This window comes from Vipera berus (assembly GCF_964194415.1).
Source record: "Vipera berus genome assembly, chromosome: 1".
Classification (NCBI taxonomy): Eukaryota; Metazoa; Chordata; class Lepidosauria; order Squamata; family Viperidae; genus Vipera; species Vipera berus.
The window spans coordinates 351,580,260-351,599,675 of record NC_138202.1 but is presented as its reverse complement, the minus strand read 5'-3'; the positions used below and the strand labels follow the sequence as shown (position 1 = coordinate 351,599,675).

The window sequence follows — 19,416 nt, the reverse complement described above, 5'->3', positions numbered from 1 at the left end:
GCGCTAGTGCAAGTGGGGGTGAGTGCGCGCACACACGTGTGCACTGCCCAGCCTGTCCTGGTGGCCGGCAGGCCATGGCCCAGTAGTGGGCTGCAGCCCACAAGTTGGGGACCCCTGATCTAAAAGGTCCAGAACTGGACAGCAGAGATATGGGGAAGTGTGTTAACCACTGAAATTTACCTCGTCTCTACTTCTTGGAAAAGCAGCATGAGACCAGAGGAGATGGATTTGAGGTTTAAAAATAAATCCATATAAAGACTTACCGCTAAAGTGAAGTTGTGAACAAGTGCACAGAGAATGAATGATGTTGATGACCAGGCCGTGGGTGGAAGCTCTGAGAGAAAGAGGACCAGTAGCCACCAACAGAGTAACAACGTGGAAGAGGTAGGGGAGATGTGCGGCCACATCAAGGGAATTGTTAAAAGACAGCATCAGCATGTAACGGGCTAGAATGGCAATGTCGTCCCACATGAGGTGCTGCTCTAAGGTGGCAGTTGGAGAGAGGCAGGTCTTGTCTATTATTTTGCACATCCGTCCAATCACCTGGAAGGGAACAAGCAGTCACGTTGTGTTAGAAGGTATATGCTTTAGACACTGGAACAAAAAGTTGGCTTTAGGAACACGAGGATCCTAAGTGGCTGTCTCTAATCAACAAAGAAATGAAGTGGAAGAATCACTCTAAGCCAGGGGTCTTCAAACTTGGCAACTTTAAGACTTGTGGATTTCAACTCCCAGAATTCCTCAGCCAGTCATGGCTGGCTGAAGAATTCTGGGAGTTGAAGTCCACAAGTCTTAACTTGCCAGGTTTGAAGACCCCTGATCTAAGACTTCCCAGGGGAAAAAGGCATGACAGATATTTTGGTGCCATTTTTATAAAGAGTCTCAAGTTATCTTGAGTTGAAGTCCACACATCTTCAAATTGCCAAGTTTGGAGAGCCCTGATCTAAATTCTTTGGAAACCTTTCCAAACAGCTTATTTGTTTTATTGTTCATTTAAGTTTCACATTTCTAAAGCTACCTAACGTCTTGACAACTCTGGGTAGCACGCAGATTTAACAGGAAAGAAATAGAACAAAAAAATGACGGGATTACAGGAAGTCCTCAATCTATAACTGGTTACTTAGCAACTGTCTGAAGTTACGACTGACTCAAAAAGGGGGACTTAGAAACCTGGATTCGAAGTTCAGTCAGGCCCCCTCTTGCAGTCATGAGGCAGAAGTTTGGGCATTCAGCAGCAGAGCCATTTGCAGTGTCTGGTGGTCATGTGACTGCCTTTTATGATGGTTTTGCCTGAAAAATGCCAATTTTTATGCTCATAGCAAACTATTGGTTGCTTAATGACTGGATTCGCTTGACTGGGGTGGATCCTGGGGTGATCACAGTGATTCTCTTGAGAATCATCTGCAGAAATGGTCGTAAAATGAGGTCAGCCACATGACCACTATGACATACAGTCATAATGGGCAGGGTCCATTGCAGTCATACGTCGAGGACCTATGACCTTTCAGAGCTCTTTGTTTGATCATTGTCCTCATCACTATAGGATTTAATATATGGGGAAAAGAGTTTGTTTTCGGTGGGAAAATCTCGATCTGTTCCTGATTACAGATGTATTTTTTTACAATTGAAGCCCAAAGGCTTCCTGGAAGAAGCATGAGTTGAGAGATGGCTCAGAGGGATGAGAAGTGGTACTTAAGGCTAACACCTTAAAGCTGTATTTCCTGAGCTTCTCAGAATTATATAACTGCCTGGCTACAGTATAGTGCACTCACCAAGCAGGCTCCTATTATTTTTGCTGTATTTAATATAAAGGTAGTCCTGGACATGCGACCACAATTGAGCCCAAAATTTATGTTGCTGAGCGAGACATTTGTTAAGTGAGTTTTGCCGCATTTTACAGCCTTTCTTGCCATAGATGTTAAGTGAATCACTGCAACTGTTATGTTAGCAACAGGGTTGTTAAGTGAATCTGGCTTCCCCATTGTCTCTGTCTGTCAGAAGGCAGCAGAAGGTCATCACATGACCCCTGTACATTGCAGCTGTCATAAATATGAGTCAGCCGCCAAGCACCTGAATAATAATAATAATAAACCTTTATTGTCAAAGTACAACGTGTGTACATTGAGATTAGCTGAGCCTCCGCCCCCCGTGCTCTCTCCCCCCAACACACAGTGACAACAAACCCTCCATCCCACCACACTATGTGAACCAACTACACCACACACCGGCCTCCCAAGTCAATTCTGCATAAGATTATGTCCCATTTAAAAGCCTAACAGCCCACGGATGAAAGCTATTTTTCAGCCTGTTGGTATGGCTGACTATATTCCTATATCTCCTACCGGATGGTAGGAGAGTAAAGAGATACCGTCCAGGGTGTGAGTCATCCCTGAGAATCTTCCTCACTCTTCCAAGGCAACGAGCCCTGGCGATGTCATCCAGTGGTGTCAGGGAACAGCCCACAATGTCTTGTGCTGTGCTCACTACCCTCTGTAATACTTTCCTATCCGCGGCTGTCAGACCAGCATACCAAACCACAATACCATACGAGAGGACGCTCTCTATAGTAGACCGGTAAAAGAGGGTCATTAGCCGTTGTTCTACCCTGTTCTTCCGCAAGACCCTAAGAAAGTGAAGCCTCTGTTGGGCCTTTCTAGCCACCTGAGTTGTGTTAACTTTCCAGGTCAGATCTTCACAGAGTTAGACTCCCAGAAATTTAAAGGAGGAAACTCTCTCTACACAGTTCTCTCCGATGTGAAGTGGGGCAGGTTCCTCCTTTTTTCTCCGGAAGTCTAACACCATCTCTTTCGTCTTGCCGATGTTTAGGTGCAAGTTGTTGTTACTACACCATATGGATAGTTTTTGTACCTCCGCCCTGTATGCTCTCTCATCCCCACCTGTAATAAGACCCACCACAGTTGTATCATCTGCGAACTTGATTATCGCAGTGGACGGGTCAGATGATACACAATCATAAGTGTATAAAGAGTACAGGTAGGGGCTAAGCACACAGCCCTGTGGCGTGCCGGTGCAAAGCTTCAGGGGGGTGGACAAAGCAGAGCCGACCCTCACTGTTTGTAACCGATCCCTAAGAAAGTCTTGAATCCAATCGCAGATGGCGGGGGAGAATTTCAAGTCAGTCAGCTTCTCGATGAGAATGCTCGGCAAAATGGTGTTGAAAGCCGAGCTGTAGTCAACAAAAAGCATCCTGACGTAACTTCCAGGCTTCTCGAGATGGCTTGCTACAGAGTGTAAAGCTGTGTGAAGTTTGATCACGTGACAGTGGAGATGCTGCAATGGTTGTAAGTGTGAAAAACGGTCGTAAGTCACTTTTTTCCACTGCTGTTAATGGTCACTAAATGAACTGTTGTTAAGTCAAGGACTACCTGTAATATTTTTCAACATGGGAGATTGTTTTGTGCCAGTTTGTTAGCCCTTTTCCCTGCTATCCAACAAAAGAAGGACAGAGAACAAGTGAAGGAGAAAAAATATATATATTACTCACGGATTTCCATCCACACGTGAAGAGAATAACTAGTTAAATTCAAGGAGAATGCTTACTTTGCTGGAAACCAGCTTCACGTTTCCAGAAGCCAGGGCAACAGCTGTATCTGCCATGACCTCTGCTTTGATGGACCCCAATCCTCCTGTGGCACTGGTTTTGATAAAACTGTCCAGCACCACATCGAGTAGATCAGTTATCTGTCAAAAAGGCAAGAAAAACAGCCGTGCTCAAGAACATGCAAACGTAATCTTTTGTATTGAAAGGGGACCTAAACGTTCTCTAATTTGGAACACATCAGTCAACACATGTGCACTGCAGGCTGTGCATGTTGTGATTCAGGGTCAGCCTGTGGGTTCGGCAGTTGGGTCGGACGAATCAGAGGAGGAGGGGGGTGTTGAAGACCTTGCTGAGGGGGTTGAAGATCTTGCTGATGAGAGCCCTCAGCCAGGCCCCTCCCACCTGGTCACCATGGAGACCCAGCTGTGTGAGCCTGACAGTGTGGATGAAGATGACCCACAGCTGGCCCTGTTCAAGGATGCCCGACGCAGGAGACAGTCAAGTAGGAGTAAACAGAGGAAGGCTGTGGGGCTTCTCGGAAGGAGGCAGAGAGAGGCCACGCCCTGAACTCTTTATAAAGGGAATGTTTGGGGAGGGCTGGTTTGCTGAAAGCAACCGCTCAGATAGTGTTTCAAAGCTCCTGTATCTTGGTGCGTGTCTTGTTTGTTTTTTGTAGTAAAAAATTTGGCAGATGTCATTCCAGCCTCTTGCCGTTTATAAAGGGGTTGCCTTTTCTGCAGGGCCGGTAGCAGGCTGGTACAGAACAGTGCACAAGTTGTCAAAACTTTTGCTTCTTCTGAAATAGATATTATTAATCTTATGTTGATCACATTACAGTAAACGTTGGGTTTTCAGGACACGCCCCCTTCTATTTAGGCCGAGGTTAAGTTTAAGACTCTCCTAAGTCATGCTCAACTTTTAGTGACTTAGTTGAAACACTGTGGAAGTATTTGCTATCACTTTTTTCCAGGATCTTTTTTTTTTTTTTGACATCCCACTCTAGTTTACCAACCTGGGATTTCTTTGTGGTTTCCATCCAAGCATAAAACCTGATCAACTTTTCTGAGGTCAGCCAAGGGCAGTTAGCTGCTGCCTCCTACTGTGAAAATTAAATGTGCAAATCGAATGGTGTCATCTAATGTCAGCTAACTAAGAGAGACATTGATCTTCCTTGACTATTAAAGGATTGGCTTTACTGTTGACTTAATGCTAACAGGAACGAATGGACTGTGAATTCAGAAATCTGATACAAAGCACGTCAAATAAAGTGCAGGTAGTCCTCGACTTACAACAGTTCGCTTAGTGACCGTTCGAAGTTACAACGGTACCGGAAAAAGTGACTTATGACCCTTTTCCATGCTTATTACTATTCCAGCATCCCATGGTCACGTGATTTACATTTGGATGCTTGACAGCTGGCTCACATTGATGACGGTCACAGTGTCCCGGGGTTGTGTGATCCCCCTTTGCAACCTTTTGACAAGCAAAGTCAGTGGGGAAGCCAGATTCACTTAGCAACCGAGTTACTAATTTAAAAACTATATGATTCACTTAACAAATGTGGTAAGAGAAATCGTAAAATGGGGCAAACCTCACTTAACAAATTTCTCACCTAGCAACATAAATTTTGGGCTCAATTGTGATCACAAGTCAAGGACTGCCTGTAGCTTCTGAGCGGTTCTTAGTTGTATCTGAGCTTGGTTGTTTTCTTGAAGGATATATTATATATTATATATATTATGTTGAAGAACATAAATTGCTCTCAATTTATATTCTAGTGGTTTGCCCCGTCACAGTTGGTGGGGGAAGTCTTGGTGGTTCTTTGGTTGGGCTGTTTAATGTTAGCTTGTTTGGAGTATTATTTTACTATTTGAATGTTGGTCTGATGATAATCTTGGTGTTGATCTATGCTCATCTGGGTATTCTAAGTAGCTTCTTGCTAACATCATTCAGTATTAAATGCCACAAGAAAATGGTTAAGTGTGAAGAACCCTCTAAAATAATGAGATAAATTTACATTCTTTAATCAGATAAAATAATAATAATAATAATTTAAAAAAAATCTTTCCACAACTATGTCAAGCTGGAAGGTTGATTTTGACAGAAAGACTAGGTTTTTTTTTCTGCCCGGGAAATCTGATTCACTTACCAGCTTATTATCAACAAAAATCCTGAAAGACAAATCCAAATAAATGCCATAGTAACGTTTAAAAGATATTTAACAGTTTACTCTGAACAGGGTGGAGTAATGGTTCTGGACCTGAGGAGACCCAAGTCCTCCCTGAGGCATGGAAGGATGAACTACTTTCCTTAAGAGCCAGTGTAGTTAAGACAGTAGATAACAGTGGGAAGAGGGATGTAGGAAATGACCAGGCTGAGCCTGAGGGAGGGGTCAAACGCGTCATCAGTCTCGAGTCCCTTCCTGCCCACAAGAGATCGGAGTCTAGCCCACCTTGAACTCCACTGACTCTTATCTGCTGCCAATCTGCTTTTACTGTTAGTAGTTCAGATTTTTGTAGAGCGCATTAGCGCACAATAAACCTATAATCATTTGAACTACCTGGACTCCTGATTTCCTGTGCTTGACAAGGCAAGGCTTAGTCCTCCCTTACGCACAGAAGCTGCCTGGGTGACCTTGGTCCAATCCTTTCCTTTTGGCCCAAGTCAGTGTCAGGTTCTACGTCAGGCTCTGCAACCAGCCAGTTCATAAATAAGAGCCCTTATCTTATCTTGTAATGATAGCTTTGTTGAAAAAGCTAGGTGAGCACTTTGGAGAAACCACCAGATCCTACCACCATAGGAAAGAAATGCTAAAGAAAACAATGGTTCTGAATAGAGGACACTTGAGTTTAGCATATACCCTTTCAATAACTTCACCAGGACATGGCAGAAATAGCTTTTGGGGAGGATATTTAAGTCAAGCATAGACATATAGTTAAACATACAGTGAAGAACATGTCATACATATATTGTTTATTCTTCAACCAAAAACTGAGAGGGGGGAACCAGTCGAAAACAGTACCTGTCCCAAACTACCCCATATCTTGGCTTGAATGGAAGGATACATCTGTTTCTCATTTATTGTCATTGTGATAAGCTTATCAAGAATCGCTGTGACTCGCTGGCGCCGAGCATCATCATTATGTTTGCAAAAGCGGACCAGATTCAATAACCAGGGAGTCATATATTCCAGACAGAGATGTTTTAGTTCAATACCTGAAATTCAAATAAACAGACATATTAGAAAAAAAAGTCTCGCACAAAAGTTTGCCCAATTATCTTCTGGAACAAAACTTGGTAGTTATGAAAAAGCAAAGTGTGCTGGAAAGACAGCAAATAATGATTTCTCTCTGCCGAAGGGTCCTGGATTGGTGATCTTCAGACCCCCCATTCTTGAAAGGCAAGTTGACTTTGGCACCAAAAGTAGCGTGAGATATGGTGCTAAATGACAAAAGAAACTAACAACTCTAGGTCTCCTGCAATGAACCCAAATGGGCCTTGGGCTGCAGATCAAAGACAGGGCACCTTCAAACACAACGATGCACATACCAGACTTCATGGATAAGACTCTCCAAATATTAGCAGGGCTGACAGCACACTCTTGACTTTGTAATCTTCATTGAATTCCTTCAGCAAGTTCAAGAAGAGAGACATTTATATGGTTGTTTCCCAACAGAGAGTTGTTTTGAGAGGGGAAATGTGCCCATGGCGAAGGAATCTTGGTTCTTCCCCTTGCCTTTGTTGTTGTTGTTGTTGTTGTTAGCTGCGAAGTCGTGTCTGAGCCATCATGACCCCATGGACAACGTTCCTCCAGGCCTTCCTGTCCTCTACCATCTTCTGGAGTCCATTTAAGCTCACGTCTACTGTTTCAGTGACTGTTGTGATTCAGGGCCAGCCTGTGGGTCCGGCAGCCGGCTCGGATGTCTCGGATGACTCAGACGAGGGGGAGGAGGAGGGTGTTGAAGACGAACTCGCTGATGATGGCTTGGAGGCTTTGCAGAGCCCCCAGCCAGGGCCCTCTTCTCAGCTGCGCGAGCCCGACAGTGCGGATGATGATGACCCACAGCTGGCCCTGTTCAAGGACGCCCGACGCAGGAGGCAGTCAAGCAGGAACAAGCAGAGAAAGGCTGTGGGACTCCTCGGAAGGAGGCACAGGGAGGCCACGCCCTGAACTCTAATAAAGGGAGTGTTTGGGGAAGGGCTGGTTGCTGAAAGCAACCGCTCCGTTTGAGGATCACAGTTCCAGTGTTTTGTTTCTTGTTCTGTTGTTTGTGTAATAAATCTTGGCAGACGCCTTCCAGCCTCAGACGCTCTCCAGCCTCTGCCGTTTGTACAGGGGTTGCCTTTCTGCAAGGCCGGTAGCAGGCTGGTTCAGAACAGTGACTCCATCCAGCCACCTCATTCTCTGTCGTCCCCTTCTTCTCTTGCCCTCCACCTTTCCCAGCATTAGGCTCTTCTCCAGTGAGTCCTTCCTTCTCATTAGGTGGCCAAAGTATTTGAGTTTTAGCTTCAGGATCTGGCCTTCTAAAAAGCAGTCGGGGTTGATCTCCTCTAGGACTGACTGGTTTGGTCGCCTTGCAGTGCAAGGAACTCGCAGGAGTCTTCTCCAGCACCATAGTTCAAAGGCCTCAATTCTTTGGCGCTCAGCCTTTCTTATGGTCCAACTTTCACTGCCATACATATAATTTCCCCAACAATACCGGGAAACAGAATGCACAAAGAATAGAATAGAGCTGGAAGGGGCCTTGGAGGTCTTCTAGTTCAGCCCCCTGCTTAAGCAGGAGAACCAATACCATCTCAGACAAGTGACTGTCTAGTCTCTTCTTAAAAATCTCCAGTGATGGAGCGCCCATGATTTCTGGAGGCAAGCTGTTCCACTGGTTAATTGTTCTCATTGTCCTTAACTCTGGTGCTTTGGAGAATAATGTGACCCCCTCGTCTTTGTGGCAGCCCCTCAAATACTGGACTAGTGCTATCATGTCACCCCTGTTTCTTCTTTTCTTTAAACTAGCCAAACCCAAGTCCCACAGCCATTCTTTGTATGTTTTATTCTCCAGGCCTTTGATCATCTTAGTTGCTCTTCTCTGATATTTTCCCCCAAACATTGGCTGCAATATTCCAGCTGTGGTCTTAGTAGGGTTTTACAAAGCGGTACTAATACGTCGTGTGGTCTTGATTCTACACCTCTGCTTATACAACCCAGGACTGTATTACTGCTGACTCATGGTCAAGTGATCGTCCACTAGGATTCCAAGGCCCCTCTCACAGTTACTGTTTTTAAGCCAGGTCTCGCCCGATCTGTACTTGTACCTTTGATTTTTCCTTCCTAAATGTAAAACGTTGCTTTTCTCCACACTGAAAGTCGTTTTGTTGGACAGGGCCCATTGTTCAAGTTGGTCAAGATCTGTTTGGATCCTGAGTTTTGTCTTCTGGGGTGTTGGCTACTCCTGCCAGTTTGGTGTCATCTGCAAATTTGATGAGTTCCACTTCAATTCCCTGGTCATGGGAATTGACAGGCCAGACAATTTTCTCCTATCCGTTCCATGAACCGCTAATGCTCAGCCTTCTCAGTGAGACTGAATTGTAAGCACTGGGGAACAGTTATTTTCCTTTACCTCCCACGCTTCCCACTGCAAGAGCAGAAGTGGATGTCAGGTGGGTGGGTTGGAATTTATTTTGAGCTTACAGACTCATCATGCTTTCTGGGGAAGAGGGAAAGAAAGAGAAAGGCTACTACTATAACCTGGGCCCCGAAGAAGGAACGAGCAGGTGATTAATTTGCCATCTTCTCAATGAAAGCAGCATGCATCATCACTTCTCAAATTTCACATTCCGGATTGAGGAGTGCAAATTTTCAGCAACCTATCTCCTGGGTGTTGGCCCAAGTCTGAATACAATTCAGAACCTGTACCCTAAGTTCAACCCCACAACAAATGGCATTTCCGAACATCCTCCCGTCCCCCTTCTTTTACGTTTTCCTCCTATTTTATCTATTTATTAAGAACATTTATATGGCTGCCCAACTCGTGGTGACCACAGGTGACTTATAGAAATAAAGCCTCAGGAAGATCAACACCACTTCACAAGTTCACCAGGGAGGCCACGCTTAAGGACCACCTAAATAAAATATTTAGGAGGAGCAATTGTTAATGATCTCTGCCTACTCAGCTAACAAGCCTGAGAAATGACACCACTCTTGAGACCTACGTGGGGTCCCCCTAACCAATTCTGTCTGACTGAAGAAGCTACTAGGATAAGCAGCGAAACATTTCAAACAAAAAAGAAAGGGAAGTTGCCAGACTCTTTGAACGAAACAGAGATCATTAAGAAGCTGTAAGTGGCAGAAGAAGTTCTTTCTGCTTATATCTGAGTTAGCATGCCTCTTGCCATCCTGGCGAGGGAATTCTGGGAGTTGAAGTCCACACATCTTCCAAGTGGCCAAGGCTGAGAAACGCTGCACGAAGCATGTCAATAACTCTGTCTACTCATAGATGTATATTTTTTAAAAGCTGGAGCTGGGATTACATTTCCCTATGTACTGTGTAAGAGGGGCCTATTTTATTTTTCATGTGCTGCCAGATTTGTAGAATTAATTCAGGGTTCCTAAAAATGTATTTAGCTCTACCTTTTCAGGGTGTTCTTTTAAAAAGAACAATTCTCATATTTCAATGTAAACCTGCCTTTTATTAATTGCTGCACTCTTGGATTCACTAAAACTCTTAACTTTACTGAGTGTGTGCTCGGGTATGTTGCCTACATGCACATTTCTCCACCTCTACAACTGTACATAATGCCTTCATTTTTATTGCATTATTGCTACAGTGGCCACTGTCGCATCCTCTCCCACCTGGCAGTAGCCACACTTAGTCCCGCCACACTTGTGCTGCAATAGCTCCTTACACACTTACTGGCCTGCTTAAGAACTGCCTGGGACTTGTGACTTTCCGCTGGCTTCCCCATTGACTTTGCTTGCTGGAAGCTGTCAGGAAGTTGCCAGGAGGTCCTTACTGAATGACTCATGATCCTTGCTTAATGACAACAACGGGGATTGCCAGGATTGCCACTGCTAAGCAATGTGGTCATGCGACCTCTCACTTTTCGACTGCATTGCTTAGTGCAGACATGTCACACTCGCGACGCCACGTGACGTCGCGCGACGTATCGGAGCTTTTTCCCCATTGCCGGCAATGGGGTGGGCGCGGTTTCGTCGCGATGCGTCCGGCCTGCGGGCCGGCAGTTTGACACCCCTGGCTTAGTGGCAGAAATACTGGCTCCAATTACCATTGTTAAGTGAGGGTGTCAATGCTGCTAACATCGAATGTTATTGCTTGACATGAGATGAAGAAGTAGCTATTTCATATGTTAAACTTGTGTATTGCTTTAAGACTTGTGTATTGTTTTAGTTTAAAATTGGTGGGAGGGAAGAGTAGGAATGCACTCTGAAGGCCATTTGTCTCTCTAAAGAAGATAACGCAGGGGTGTCAAACTCAATTTCATTGAAGGCCGCATCAGCATTGCGGTTGCCCTCAGGGGGCCGGGTGGGTATGGCCCGGGTGGGCGTGGCCTACTGGGTGGGCGTGGCTAGAGTGCGTATGGCCTACTGGGTGGGCGTGGCCAGCTCTACATCGTTCGCATCAAGGGTGCCTATGGGGGCCTGGGCAGGAGTGGGACAGATCTGAGGGTCTCTGGCAGAAGGAGGGTCTCTGGGCCAAGGCCAAGGCAGTGGGGGCCGTTCCCTCACTCTTTCCAGGATGGCTTCGCAGGCCGCATGAAACCACTTCGCGGGCCGGATCCGGCCCCCGGGCCTTGTGTTTGACATGTCTGCTCTAATGGAAGGGAAGTTGATTCTTTAAATTAATTGGAGAATATGATTAATGACAAAATTAGAAAGGTGGAGAATTGTGTTTAATTATATTGTGCAAGGGGCGGAGATTTCAGATTCCAGCTTCCTTCGAGCAAGCATTTGCCGGTGTATTAGGCTGAATAAAGGACTTTCAAGGTAAACAAGGCCTCAGAGTCACTTGAAAAGCCCAGACATCGGAAACTTGACAGAGGGTTCCCTGTATTGTTACTATTATTTAATATAGCCACCCCTCCACTGATCCCCAATATCAGCGCTGCTGATTTCCTCAATGCAGCTATCAAGCCATGGCTATTACCTTATAAAAACTGGAAAAGCGAAGTAATATTACTTACTAGACTTGCTAAATCCGGAAATGCATTCTTCCAAAAACTCTAGGGTAAGGTGGGGCTCATTAGCTGCCAGAGTCTTACTAATGGAGACAATGAAAAGAGTGTTGTTTGCAGGGATACAAAGACCTGACGTTTCCAGTAATTGGCCTTCAATCTTTAAATTAAAAGTACAAGTTAAGGCACAGAGAAGATTATAGGCCGCAGACCTGCAACAAAAAATGAGGAATGCATTAAAAAAAACGTTCCCTTGGTAAGGTCCAGAAAGTCTATGTTCAGAAACCTATTTCGTTCTTTCATTCGTTTATCCATCCATCCATCCAATCATTCATCCATCTACCCATTCATTCTTTCAATCAATTCATTCAATTTCTATGACTGTCCAACTCAACCAAGTGATTTCTTAACACTGATATCAGCCTATTTGGCCTCTGACCCCCCCCCCCCTCAAATCAACTCAAGAATCTTATTTGGTCAGCCGTAGGAGGGTCTCTCCATTAGATGACGATGAAATCTACATAAAACCAACACGTGAGAGATTGCAGGTGGTCCTCAACTAACATCTGTTCATTTAGTGACCATTCAAAGTTACAACAGCACCAAAAAAGTGACTTATGACCGCTTTCACACACATGACCGTTGCAGCATTCCCACGGTCACGTGATTTGAAATTCAGATGCTTGGCAGCTGGTTCATATTTATGACAATTAGGATGTCCCAGGGCCACGTGATCCCCTTTTGTGACCTTCTGACAAGCAAAGTCAATGAGGAAGCCAGACTGACTTATAGACCACGTGATTCAGTTAACAAGCGTACAGGTAATCCTCAACTTACGAACACAATTGAGCCCAAAATTTCTGTTGTTAAGTGAAGCACTTGTTAAGTGAGTTTTGCCCCATTTTATGACCTTTCTTGCCACAGATGCTAAGTGAATCACTGCAGCTGATAAGTTAGTAACTGTGATGACCCAGGGCACAGCACAGAGGCAATGCAAACAGTTCTTTTATTGCTCTAAATGCTCCCACGTTTGCTGGCAAGCCTCAACAAAAGAACACACACACAAACACACACACACACACCCCTTCAGCCGACTTTGGCTGAAAGCAAGTTCAAATATAGTCTGATTAGCGTAAGAAAGTAGTACTCCAGGCCATAGAGATAACAAGGGGGAAAACATTAACTTAACGAGTCTGTTTGAATCCTAGCTTGCCTGAGCAGTTTTTCAAAAGAGAGAATCCAAAATACAGTCCGAGGCCTTTAAACATTCAAGCAACGTGGCCAGTCAGTCCAATAGTCAGTTTCCAAGCGTCCAAAACAGAAGTCACAGAACAAGAGGTCAGCAACAATGCACAACACTCCAAGGAATCAGCGTTTGTTCCCGACAAATGCCCCTCCCCACAGCATCTCCCTAAATCTCAATCTCCAGGTGTTCCTCCTGGAGAAGGGCAGGGACACTCTCCTCCCGAGTAGTTGAGCCTGCCTGCGTTGTTCCCTCTTTCTCTCCACTCTCCGTCCTCTAGGATCAGGTGGGGGTGGCCCTTGCTCATCGCCTGAACTCTGCCTCCCCTCTTCCTCCTGTCCCAATCCCGAAGGGCCCTGGCCTGCCTCGGCCTGCTCCTCCCCACATCCTTCCGAAGCCACAGACCCCTCTCCCTCGGGCCTCCAGAGGGTCCCCTTCCAGTTCCTCTTCCTCCGCAGATTCAGGCTCAGACGGAGGCACGACAGTAACCCGGTTCTTAAGCGAATCTGGCTTCCCCACGGACTTCGCTCGTCAAAAGGCTGCAAAAGGGGATCACATGACCTCGGGACACAGCAACGGTTGTAGGTATGAACCAGTTGCCGAGCATCTGGATTTCAATCACATGACCATGGGGATGCTACAAAGGCTGTTAACAGAGAAATGATCCTAGGTGACTTTTCTCAGTGCCGTTGTAACTTTGAAAGGTCACCAAGTGAACCGTTGTAAGTCAAGGACTACCTGTATGGGGTTTAATAGCCGTGGTGAGCCTGGCTCAGCAAAGGAAATTTCGGGCTGAATTGCGGTCATAAGTCCAGGACTATCTGTGTAGTTGGGACTCGTTCAACACCAGGTCTCACAATCCCTCCACAAACAACAGCGACACCTACCGTAGACTTGGGTCCGAGCTCCCTAGATTAAGCAGCGCGATGTTCAGCAGGGTTCCGGGCACATCCTTGGGACGGATTTTCGTATGCTGCGGTATGGAGTCGGGTTGGGATAATTCCCATCGTGTCCGTATATGAATGATAGACTGTACAATAGCTTCGCACTCCTGGTGCATGAAAGTCAGAGGAGTGCCCTGGTTGGCAATGGTTAGGGTGAACTGGTTTTCATCCACAAGGCAGATTTCCTCTATTTCCGAAGCGTAGTAAATGTCGTTCAGGAACACGGTCTGGCCCAGGACTCTTGTGCGCTCAGCTGACGTCACCTGGACAGCCGTGGAGCCAACCTGTGGAAGGCAACGAGTTTGGGTGGGAGAAAAGAAAAAAGAAGCACTAGCTAAGGCAGGGGTGTCCAACTTGGCAACTTTAAGACTTGGGGACTTCATCTCCCAGAATTCCGTAGCCAACCATGCTGGCTGAGGAATTCTGGGAGTTGAAGTCCATGTGTCTTAAAGTGGCCAAGGTTGGATACCCCAAAGTTATAGTGTTCTCTTACAGAGATAAAAGGAGATTTTTTTCGCCCCGTAGTAGGCCGTAATATTATTTTCAAATGTTTTGAGAATGCAGGATGGCAACCGATAAAATAGGAAGGGACGTATTTTATTGTTTCAAGATGCATAATCATCTGGAATCCAAATCAGTCCTTCTTAAGGGTCAACTTTTTTCAAGTAGAAAATACTACTATTTCACCTGTCTTACTACACGTAGCTAGTTAAGTTAAAGCTACAGCCACTGAAAGCTCGGGCAAAAAGCTCTGGATATAATATTAGGTTTCCACTGACCAGTTGTGTCCAAATCTAGGATGCAGTCCTCATCTCCCTTTCTTGGCTGAGGGAGCCAGTATTGTACGAAGACATTTTCTGTGGTTATATGGCCAGAAGGGCTATACGGCAAAGGTGCAGAGAACGCCGTTAACTTCCCACCGAGCTGGTAACTCTTTTATCTACTCGCATTTGCATGCTTTTGAATTGCTAGGTGGGCAGGAGCTGGGACAGGAACGGGAATTCACCCCATTGTGCAGTGCTCTGGTCTCAAACCCGGGCTTTCCGGCTGACAAGTTCAATGTCTTTAGGCGCTGAGCCATCACCCCTCTCTCAGATATAATATTATGCTTGTTTAATTCTGGGAGTTGAAGTCCACCTATCTTAAAAGTGACCAGAGTTGAGAAGCACTGTTTTAGCACCTACTGCAAGATACCAGATTGGGGAAAAGCTGCTATAAATGCCAAAAATACAGTTAACTGGGGCTGCCCCTGAAGAGCATTGGAAGTTCCAGTTGGTACAAAATGCAGCAGCCCGCACGGTTTTGTGCAGACCTCGGTGTGCACATGTGACACCTCTCTTGCGGGAGCTTGCATTGGTTGCTGATTTGTTTCCAGGTGCAATTCAAGGTGCTGGTTGTCACCTTTAAAGCCTTTTATGGCTTGGGACCAGATTATCTGTGGGACTGTGTCTTGCCGGTCATATCTACCTGACCCACTAAAGCGAGGAGGCAAGGAATGTTGTGGGTCCCATCCCTTAAGGAGATGCGTCTGGCGGGACCCAGATGAAGGGCCTTCTCTGTGGTGGCTCCCTCTCTCTGGAACATCATTCCCTCAGAGATTAGACTGGCCCCAATTTTAGCATTCTTCCAGAAGGCACTGAAGACCTGGTTCTGCCAGCGGGCCTGGGGAACCCAAAGTCGGATAGAGCCCAGCAAATGGCTAGTTTAATGTGTGCTGTTGCTGGGATGGGGTAGGGGGTGATTATATTATTTTATTTTTCCTCTTGTGATTTTATTTTTTATAGGTTGTTATTGATGTAAGCCGCCTTCAGTTGCCATGTGCGAGTAGGCAGTGATACAAATCTAATAGATAGATAGATAGATAGATAGATAGATAGATAGATAGATAGATAGATAGATAGATAGATAGATAGATAGTATGAGACTTAGGTAAAGGTAAAGTTTCCCCCGCACATGCGTGCTAGTTGTTTTCAACATGAATATGGATGGTGCTCATCTCCGTTTCACATGGTCATGTGGCCGGCATGACTAGACGCCAAAGGCGCATAGAACGCTGTTACCTTCCCACTGTAGTGGTCCCTATTTTTCTACTTGCATTTTTACATGCTTTCGAACTGCTAGGTTGGCAGAAGCTGGGACGAGTCACAGGCGCTCACTCTGCTATGAAGCACTCGGGATTCGACCCGCCGAACTGCCGACCTTCTGATCGACAAGCTCAGCATCCTAACCCACTGAGCCACCGCGTCCCTAGGGTTATTAAAGTAAGTATGAGACTTACTTTAATGGAAACTTTGGTGTCTTTGTGAGCCAGTTTGAGGGCATTGTGGAAAACTTTCAGGTCTTCTTCCAAAGCCAAAGTAGCCGCAGGAAGTTTCTGCTGGTCGTGGTCTATGTGCTCGGCCAATTTCCCAGGCGAGTCAATGAAAATGAGCCTTTTGCTGCCTTTCAGGCCCGTCAGGAGCCGCTCATGGTACTTGGTGTACTCCCTCACCCACAAGTTGCAGTTGTAGATGAAGACGGCAGAGACGTTTTCGTAAGCGAATCCTGGGAAAACTACAAACCACTTGGACAGGAAGTCTGTTTTGAAACGGTTGCTGGGCCCAGCGTGGGTGAGGTCCACTACGATCTCATATGGCTTGGCGTAGTAAGGCTTCAGTGTCAGCAAAACATGATATATCAGCAGGTCCCCATTGATTTGGCCAGTCTTAAACCTGGATGGGGGAAAATAAATCACAATGGAAATCAATGATAACAATGGAAAATAAATCACAATGAAAATCAAATGCCTTGATTTATTTATTTGTGAATTTATATATCAATTTAGTCAATTAATTGTACAAGATATATAGGCTACAATACAGTAATCTATCCTTTTGGCTTTCCTGAGCTGCGATGAACAGGAATTGTTTTGGGCTGCATATAAAATATCTAATATATAATAGTCAATGTATATAAATCACATACTAATGTTAGAATTTTACAAATCTTGTGGGGCCACATTTACATTTTCCAGGGCCATATGTGGCCTGTAGGTTGTGGGGTTGGATAAAACCAAAACAAGAACAATACAGTCATACACACTAAAATCTAACACAACATATACACATGGCACAATGGATCCCAGAAGTAATAATTCTATGCCTGGTACTGGGAAACACATATATTCATGTTCCAAGCTACCTGGAAAACTAAATTCTTATGAGCCTCTAGGAGGCTATAAATAAAGGTAACTATCAATAAGAAGTTATATATTCCAGAAGTAGCATTCCCCAAGCTGGTGCTTTCTAGATTTCCTTAAATCTAATTCACAACATCCCCAGCCAATACAGGTAGTCCTCAACTTACAACTGTTCATTTAGTGACTGTCTGAAGTTATAACAGCAATGAAAAAAGTGACTTATGACCATTTTTCACACTTAACAACTGTTGCACTATTCAGATGCTTAGCAACTGACTCATACTTGTAAAATAGATGATCAATAATAAAGAAACTGTGTTAGCGTATTCGTGAAGTTGTTCTGATTCTTTGCACTTCACATTAGGAAATAATGCTCTAATTTACAAAGTTATTGCAAGGACTACATGATACCCTGTAGAAAGTGCTTTCAACATTCCTAAGGGCTATGTAGTCCATCTTATTTGGCAAAACTTTCCTACTTTAGCTTACCTTGGAAAAAGCTAAATAGGTTTGGATCTGGTTAGTGCAATGTTCCCAACCTTGGCTACTTTTAAGACTTCCAGACTTCCCTAGCCAGCTCTGGGGGAAACCACCAGGAAATCCATATAATAAGCATGACTTAACGTGTTTTCACCTTATTTGTTATTTACCTTATTTAAAAAGTATATTTGAGAGCAAAACAGTCAATTGAAATAGTCCATTGGATTGAGATGGGCGGCTATAGAAAAATGAATGAATGAATGAATGAATGAATGAATGAACAAAATACATGACACTGACAGGCATTCTCAAACATGGATTTCAAGTCTTTTATTAAACAGATGGGAATATGTATGCAATAAGAACCTGCCTGAAGAATGGCCTTTGGAACTTATTCAGGAGAAAGCCATTTGACATTCTGAGAGTAAACCCCCCGAAAGAGGGCTTCTGGACATCACTATGGTGGGACAGATCTAGAAAGTATAGGTTATATTACAAGAGATCCGTATATTCTATGCTTTACTGCAGCTTTCTCCAAGCACATGCCATCGATATGCACTGAGCTGCAACCCCACAATTCCCAGAAAATGACCATTTGGTGAATGGGGTTCTCCTCCACCTTGGGGAATGCTGCGGAAACAGCATTAAAATAAGCTGATATATGAATCAGAAAGAAAGATTATTATGGACCCTGTAAAAAAAGATAACGGTGTCCCTGCGGATTTTACTCCATTAGTTGTTGCCAAGTATAGGGGGCGGTGCTCATCTCTGTTTCAAGGTCACTGAGCCAGCACTGTCTGAAGAGATTTCCGCAGTCACATGGCCAGCATTGCATCAGTTTGCACGCTTTTGAACTGCTAGGTTGGCAGGAGCTGGAGCGAGGACAGGTGCTCACCCCATCGCATGGCACTCTGGTCTCGAACCTGGGCTGCTGGCTTTCTAGCTGACAAGCTCAGCATCTTAACTGCTGAGCCACCACATCCTCATTATTGATCCTATGGAGGTCTTCTTAGTCCAGCCTCCTGCTCGAGCAGAAGAACCTATACCCGTGGTGGCAAACCTATGGCACGCGTGCCACAGGTGGCACGCAGAGCCCTCTCTGTGGGCAGATGTGCCATCGCCCCAGTCCTAGGCCTTCAGCTGGGTTTTATAAAACCTTTTCGCTTTAGGCCTCTGCCGCCGTGTACAAAAAACAAAAACAAAAAAAGGTTCAATCAATCAATTTCAACCTCACGGGGGGAAAAAAAGATCTCGCAAAGTTGGAATTGATTGGTTGAACTTTTTAGTCCCACCCAGTCTGCCGTTACCACCACAGCCACGCCCACCCAATTGGCCACAGCCACCCAGTAGGCCACGCCCACCTGGCACCCGATGATACATAAGTGGGTTTTGGGTTGCAGTTTGGGCACTTGGTCTCTAAAAGGTTTGCCATCACTGACCTATACCATTTCAGACAAGTGACTGTCCAGTCTCTCCTTAAAAACCTCCAGTAATGGAGCGCCCACGACTTCTGAAGGCAAGCTCTTTCCACTGGTTAATTGTCCTCACTGCTAGGAAGTTTCTCCTTAATTCCAGGTTGCTTCTCTCTTTGGTCAGTTTCCAACCATTGTTTCCTGTCCTGCCCTCTGGTGCTTTGGAAAATAAGTTGACCCCCTCTTCTTTGTGGCTGCCCCTCAGATATCGGAATACTGCTATCATGTCGCCCCTGTTTCTTCTTTTCTTTAGACTAGCCAAACCCAAGTCCTGCAGCCGTTCTTCATATGTTTTAATCTCGAGGCCTTTGATCATTTTAGTTGCTCTTCTCTGAACTTTTTCCAAACTC

General features: G+C 45.1%; 1 protein-coding gene across 1 annotated transcript in view; it reads right to left on the bottom strand.

The window, feature by feature from the left end:
* The window catches only part of NF1 (neurofibromin 1), a 239,910-nt gene that overhangs the window by 42,940 nt on the left and 177,554 nt on the right, over window positions 1-19,416 (bottom strand). Inside the window, exons 37-42 of the mRNA XM_081346631.1 lie at window positions 16,215-16,647; window positions 13,880-14,220; window positions 11,759-11,961; window positions 6,585-6,778; window positions 3,562-3,702; window positions 264-543 (exon numbers count right to left, since the gene is read on the bottom strand). Of these exons, the coding sequence (XP_081202757.1) occupies window positions 264-543; window positions 3,562-3,702; window positions 6,585-6,778; window positions 11,759-11,961; window positions 13,880-14,220; window positions 16,215-16,647 (1,592 nt within the window). The remainder of the gene's footprint in view (window positions 1-263; window positions 544-3,561; window positions 3,703-6,584; window positions 6,779-11,758; window positions 11,962-13,879; window positions 14,221-16,214; window positions 16,648-19,416) is intronic.